Raw genomic sequence first — 7500 nt, forward strand, 5'->3', positions numbered from 1 at the left:
CAACAAGACACAATAGGTAATGGGTCAGGGATGTGACATTTTATTTGCATTTAGAAGGACAATATGATCTCATTTGCAGAATTGTGTCAAGCCCATTGAATAATTATAGTTCGATTGGCCCCAGTGCAAGATTTGGATCTGAGCCTCTCCATTCCCACCTCCTGCATCTCGGTCAGATGTACAGGCCCTTGTAGCTTTCTAAATCTTCTAAAAACATGTTTTGCTCCCCTCCTTTTTTATTATGTAGTAATGGCCCCCATCCTGTATTAATGTCCCTCATTCTGGGCCAAACCTGGTATATATGTCCACTTTCCTGGTATATTTGTCCCTCATCCTGGGCCCACCCAGGTATTTATGTTCCTCATTCTGGTATATATGTCCCTATCATGGGCCCATTCTGGTATATATGTCCCAAATCCTGTTATATATTTCCCCTCTTTCTGGTTTATGTCCCCCATCCTGGCCTGACCCAGGTATATATGACACTTTTCCTGGGACCAGCCTAGTATATATATCCATCTTCCTGGCATATATGTCTCCCATCTTGGGCCCACCCATCTTGTACCACATCCTGGTATATATGTTTCCATTCTGGGCTCATCCTGGAATATCTGTCTCCCATCTTGGTATAGATGTTCTTCATTCTGCTTTGAAAATAAACCCACTCTACTCATCTCCCTCTATTTCCCTGCCCTGTGGCCTCCTTTTCTACAGCTCGCGGAGGAGCCGGCAGCTGACATCGGCATGTGCACCATGGCGCATGATGACACTGACATCCGCCCCTAGTCATTGGCACACTGATGTCAGCTACTGGCCTCTGATTGGCCGGTGGTGTGTATTGCAATGCAGGAACCCGACAAGTATCTGCGCTGCTAAGTACTTTAGCTAAATGTGTTTTCTTGGATGCACATTTGGTTGAAGCAGGCACTTGGCCGGTGGCCCCCCTGCAGCACGGGTGCAATTGCGACCTCTGCAACTGCAATCATTATGTCCCTGGTCAAACCCAATTTTGGCCTTTTCATGTCATTTTTCTGGTATAAGCCAATGTTTTTTAAGCTTTTAAAGCTCAAATTTACAGTTTGCCATACATATACTGATGACTGGATGCCTATGTAGTGTCAGGGTCATTACAGCGTCATATTCTAGATTTGTCAGCGTCTCCATACTATAATGCTAACGCTGTGTAACGGCATCTAATAGAGCAGGTAATATAGTATAATATGGTCTCATAGTCTGCTGTCCACATATTGTCCAGAAAAATAACATGACCATGGACAAAGGTGCTTTAATAGGGATAATTGAACATTTTAAAAACTTGAACAAGGAAGCGCGAGAGAGAAAGTGAGAGATGACGATCATTTTTGAGCGATTAACATAGATCGAATTGCTAATTCTTCATATTTGCCAGGACTTGTAGACATCAGGAAAGTTGACTCAAAATGTGGATCATTTCCAATGCTCAGGTTTAACATTATTCTGGGAGGACAGTGGACATGGGTAGTCAGGTCCAACTTCCTAAAAACTTGGCAATTTTTCCATTTTTTGTTATGTTTTTTTCTCTCCCCTTCTTCCAAGAGCCATAACATTTTTATTTATCCGTCAATATAGCCATATGAGGGCCTGTTTTTTGCGGGATGAGTTGCACTTTTTGAACGACACTATTTATTCTGCCACATATTGTACTGGAAAATGGAAAAAAAAATTCAAATGCAGTGAAATTGCAAAAATTGCAATTCAGCAATGGTTTTTTGTTTTTGTTATTTACTATGTTCAGTATATGGTAAAATTGACCTGGCATTATAATTCCCCAGGTCAGTACGAATTTGTAGACACCAAACAAGCCTAGGTTTTTTTTTTTATTTAGGTGATGAAAAATAATTCAGAAATTAGTCAAAAAAAGAATTGCACTTTTGGCACTATTTTCCACGACCCATCGTGTTCTCATTTTTAAGGATCCGGGTGTGTGTGATTTATTTCATCATTTTTTTTGCGTCTTGAGCTGGAATTTTCAATTACAGCATATCATTCTTATATCAGGGCTAAAGGCCACTTTACATGCTGCGATCTCGCTAGCGATATCGCTAGTGTGTGTACCCACCTCCATCGTTTGTGTGTCACGGGCAAATCGCTGCCCGTGGTGCACAAAATTGCGTGGACCCGTCACACGGACTTACCTGCCTAGCAACGTCGCTGTGACCGGCGAACCGCCTCCTTTCTAAGGGGGCGGTTCGTTTGGCGTCACAGCGACATCACTAAGCGGCCGCCCAATAGAAGCGGAGGGGCGGAGATGAGCGGCCATAACATCCCGCCCACTTCCTTCCTTCCTCATTGCCGGCGGCCGCAGGTAAGGTGAGGTTCCTCGTTTCTGCGGTGTCACAAGTAGTGATGTGTGCTGCCGCAGGAACGACGAACAACATCGTACCTGTAGCACCAACGATAATTGAGAATAGGGGAGATGTCACCGATTAGCGATTTTGAACGTTTTTGCGACGATTCAAAATCGTTCATAGGTGTCACACGCAGCGACATCGCTGACGCAGCCGGATGTGCGTCACAAATTCCGTGACCCCAACGACATCGCTTTAGCGATGTCATAGCGTGTAAAGCGGCCTTTATAGTGCTGACCTTACTTTATATGGGGAAAACCTGTTGATAGTCTTCCTTTAAAACGTTCCCATTTTGGTTATGATTTGTTTTGAAGGGCACCACTGTATTTCCTCTCCTGACCTCAGCATTGAAGGACCCTAAATATTTCCAACACCCAGACAAGTTCAATCCAGATCACTTTTTGGATGAGGCTGGAGCCTTCCGGAAGAATGAAGCATCCATACCATTTTCAACAGGTACAAATAACTAAGTGATTAAAACTAGGGACCAAATGTTTTAATGAAACTGAGAGGTCGAGGGTGGTGGGTAAAGATTGCCAGACTAAAATTCACATTCGGAGGTATTGATTATGGAAGCTTTAGCTGTTTGGGTCAACTTGGGTTGAAATAGTAAAAAAAGAGCTAGATGCTGAAAATTAAGAGTGGTGGTGGGTCAATTTTGGAATATCGTGGTCGTCCAATCAGGTACCAAAGTTCATGTTTCCTCAAATCGTGAGTACAGTTTGATATTCACTGTGATAAAGGTGAAGGCAATCTGTGTTGTCTTGTTCCTATTTCACCATTTTTAATTTGTTTATTACTATGATAGGCAAGCCACTAAAATCTATGATCCTTATTTTTTCTGTTTTCCTACAGGGAAGAGAATCTGCCTTGGAGAAGGAATGGCCAGGATGCAAATCTTTCTTTTCCTCACCTTCATACTGCAGAATTTTAATCTGAAATCTGATGAAGACCCTTGTGATATTGACCTCTCCCCTCTGCCTAACACCAACAGTGTAATTCCTCGGCCATATAAGATACAGTTGGTTCCATTGCTATCTTAATGGATTCTCAGCTTTAGGCTGGACTCAGACGAGCGTATGGCATCCGATGCGACATGCTAATGACTCCCGGCTCAGGCTCTGCTGCGAGTGTGAGCCGTAAGTCATGCGACTGTGACCCGATCCTTCAATCAGGTCACAGCTGTAAAGCTGAGGGCGGGTGCTGCGGAAGAGAGGGAGGGGTTAATCTCCCCCCATCTCCTCCATTGTCAGCCTGTGCGTATATCGCACTGCACTGGGATAACATCCGAGTGCAGTCCGATGTATCCCTCGCACCCATTCACTTGAATGGGTGCGAGGGATACGGCTCTAGCAGAAAATCGCAGCATGCTGCCACTTTTCTCGCTACCAGAATCTGGAGGAGAAAAGCTGACCAACTGCTCTCCCTCATTGAGTAACATACAGTAGGTCCAAGTGCAATGCGAGATTTTCTCGCATTGCACTCGTCCGATTTTCACGCTCGTGTGAGCGTACCCTTAATGTATGTTCCCCCTATCTCCAAAAAAACCTTTCAGCAACACCTAAAGCAGTGTTTTTCTCACCTGAGGCAGAATGACCGTTTGACCTCTTCAGTCACCCGGGCCCAGTTTTGGTTGCAGCCTCTGAATACACTATACACTACTTGTTCAATAAATTCTCATATTGAAAAGAACTGATCTGCTTTGAAATGATGTCATAAATAAACTGTTTAATCACAAATTCAGTGTATTGGAAAATCATTTAACAGGTAGCTGTTATGATGGCTATACTTCACTGGAAATTAGCCATATAAGATGAATTGTAGCCAATGTACCTGAGAACTATTTACCATCTGGATTATTTCTAGTGAAGCCTGTTGTGGTAGAAGATAGGGGGAAGAGGGATGATAACTTTCCATCTGTCTTAACATATCTAATGAAGACGAGCATGAGCAAGCAATAAAGTGCTCGTTACTCGAATCGGACCTACTCGGACACTCTGGATTTGTGTAATGAGTAAAATGGAAGTCTATGGTGATCTGGAGCAGTTCACTAGCAGACCCATCTTAGGAGGCTTGGGGGATGGGGGTGGGCAAATGATTGCCGAAATGGATAGAAATAGTGCTCAAATGGAATGGGAAAAGCATGGGGAAGAGACCTGGATGCATCGCTGACTCCCAAGTCATCTTTGATAACCAGCCAAGGTAAATTAGACCTGTCTGCTTTACCTTGGCTGGTTATCAAAAATAGTGGCGACTCCACTTTTTTTTTAAATAATTTATTTAGAAAAAAAAATTTAAAAAAAGGGTGTGGGGGCTGCCCTATTTTTGATAACCAGCCAAAGTAAAGCAGACATGTTTGCTTTACCTTGGATGATTGTCAAAAATGGAGGGGACTCCACAACGGTTATTTTTAAATAATTTATTTATAAAAAATAAATAATTTAAAAAAATGGTGTGGGGTCCCGCCTATTTTTGATAACCAGTCAAGGTAAAGTATATAGTTGGGGGCTGGTATTATCCGGCTGGGAAGGCCCATGATTATTTGGCCCTTCCCAGCCTAAAAATAGAAGCCTGCAGCCGCCCCAGTTTAGATGAGCCAATTCTGGCATTTTGCTCTGGCTCTTCCCAATTGCCTTGGTGCGGTTGCAATCTGGGTAATATTTTTTTAAGTAAGTGTAAAGTAAAAAAAACACACACACACACACACACACACACACACACACACGCTTATTTGAACAAAGACTCTCCCACAGTATCCCTTGTTCACAAATTTATTTAAAATTTTTTTTAAAAATGAATCCATTGTCTAGTGGTCACACAATATCACCCGAATTCGTACTCCAACCTGTGGAGCCTCGTTCAGAGAACTATTTGGCTTATTCACATGTTGCAGATTTTCCTTGCAGATTTGTGAATTGTAACGATGAGATTGAATGATTGAAACTGACAAATTCCATGAATTTTACATTGAAATTCGATTTGTAGCAAAGTTATATTCTTTGAATTGAGTACTCCTTATTATGGCCTGGGGTCTCCTCAGACCTCAGAGCCTAATGAATGTAGAATGAAAAAATAAAATAATTAATACCTCACAGTTCACCTGGCCTGCAACCTCTACACCCTGCTCTCAGGTCCTCCGGTTCATTTTGTTTCCCTCCGCCTTATCAGGTGTATCCTCCTTAGCCTCTGCACTCCAGGCTGTGGCTTCCAGCTTAACTAGGCCTCTGATGCTATTGTGTAGGCCCATTATACTGCATGTAGGGCTGTGAGGGGGTCACATTTAGGGATCATATTGTGTTGGGGTCACCAACAAGTGAAGGAGAAGTGACCTGTGAGGTGAGTGTTGTTATATTAATTTTTATAACTATTTGCCTGGACGGCTATGGTTCAGCAAAATAACAGCTGGCCACCATTTTGTTGAATTTGCACTGATCAAATTTCTGGGAAAACCCCCCCTATTTTTTAGATAACAAGGATTTTTGTAAAATAAGAGGAGAATTCACTTATACTCAAATACATTTCTCATTTCTAGTGAATAGAAAAACCTGCAACAAATTACAGAAGAAATTAAGAGAATTCTAAAGTTTTATCCAAACCTTGCAAATACTCTGCCAAATTTGACTTTCATTGTGGAATCGTAAGTCCATGTCCATGGCAGGTGGAATCTATCTACAGATTTTCTCTAGAGGGAGAAGACATACTGTAGAGTAAAATTGGCAGCAGATCTAAAACAAAATCGGCATGTTAGGGTACTTTCACACTTGCGTTGTTTTCTTTCAGTTGCAATCCGCCGTTTTGGAAAACAGCGGAATCCGTTAACGACGACGGATTGCGAGTAATGGACCTGCATTGCTTCCGCTGGCCGACGCTGCACTGCATCCGTGGGGCGGAAGGAACGCAGCATGTAATGTTAATAGCTTGCGTTAAAATGACGCCGAGCGACGGATTCCGTTACATCCGTCAATAGTTACTGTATAATGGATCCCTAATATATAGATAGATGTGTGTGTGTGTATGTATGTATGCGTGTGTGTGTGTGTGTGTGTGTGTGTGTGTGTATATATATATATATATATATATATATATATACAGTTATGTCCAGAAATATTTGGACAGTGACACAATTTTCGCGAGTTGGGCTCTGCATGCCACCACATTGGATTTGAAATGAAACCTCTACAACAGAATTCAAGTGCAGATTGTAACGTTTAATTTGAAGGTTTGAACAAAAATATCTGATAGAAATTGTAGGAATTGTACACATTTCTTTACAAACACTCCACATTTTAGGAGGTCAAAAGTAATTGGACAAATAAATCAAACCCCAAAAAAATATTTTTATTTTCAATATTTTGTTGCGAATCCTTTGGAGGCAATCACTGCCTTAAGTCTGGAACCCATGGACATCACCAAACGCTGGGTTTCCTCCTTCTTAATGCTTTGCCAGGCCTTTACAGCCGCAGCCTTCAGGTCTTGCTTGTTTGTGGGTCTTTCCGTCTTAAGTCTGGATTTGAGCAAGTGAAATGCATGCTCAATTGGGTTAAGATCTGGGTATTGACTTGGTCATTGCAGAATGTTCCACTTTTTTTGTACTCATGAACTCCTGGGTAGCTTTGGCTGTATGCTTGGGGTCATTGTCCATCTGTACTATGAAGCGCCGTCCGATCAACTTTGCGGCATTTGGCTGAATCTGGGCTGAAAGTATATTATTGTTATGTCATCAATAAACACAAGTGACCCAGTGCCATTGAAAGCCATGCATGCCCATGCCATCATGTTGCCTCCACCATGTTTTACAGAGGATGTGGTGTGCCTTGGATCATGTGCCGTTCCCTTTCTTCTCCAAACTTTTTTCTTCCCATCATTCTGGTACAGGTTGATCTTGGTCTCATCTGTCCATAGAATACTTTTCCAGAACTGAGCTGGCTTCATGAGGTGTTTTTCAGCAAATTTAACTCTGGCCTGTCTATTTTTGGAATTGATGAATGGTTTGCATCTAGATGTGAACCCTTTGTATTTACTTTCATGGAGTTTTCTCTTTACTGTTGACTTAGAGACAGATACACCTACTTCACTGAGAGTGTTCTGGACTTCAGTTGATGTTGTGAATGGG

General features: G+C 42.2%; 1 protein-coding gene across 1 annotated transcript in view; it reads left to right on the forward strand.

The window, feature by feature from the left end:
• LOC142251093 (cytochrome P450 2C18-like) overlaps positions 1 to 3474 on the forward strand; it is a 19371-nt gene extending 15897 nt beyond the window's left edge. Inside the window, exons 8-9 of the mRNA XM_075323606.1 lie at positions 2702 to 2843; positions 3243 to 3474. Of these exons, the coding sequence (XP_075179721.1) occupies positions 2702 to 2843; positions 3243 to 3430 (330 nt within the window). The 3' untranslated portion in view covers positions 3431 to 3474. The remainder of the gene's footprint in view (positions 1 to 2701; positions 2844 to 3242) is intronic.
• Positions 3475 to 7500: the final 4026 nt, after the last annotated feature.

The sequence above is a fragment of the Anomaloglossus baeobatrachus genome, chromosome 9, assembly GCF_048569485.1.
Source record: "Anomaloglossus baeobatrachus isolate aAnoBae1 chromosome 9, aAnoBae1.hap1, whole genome shotgun sequence".
NCBI lineage: Eukaryota > Metazoa > Chordata > Amphibia > Anura > Aromobatidae > Anomaloglossus > Anomaloglossus baeobatrachus.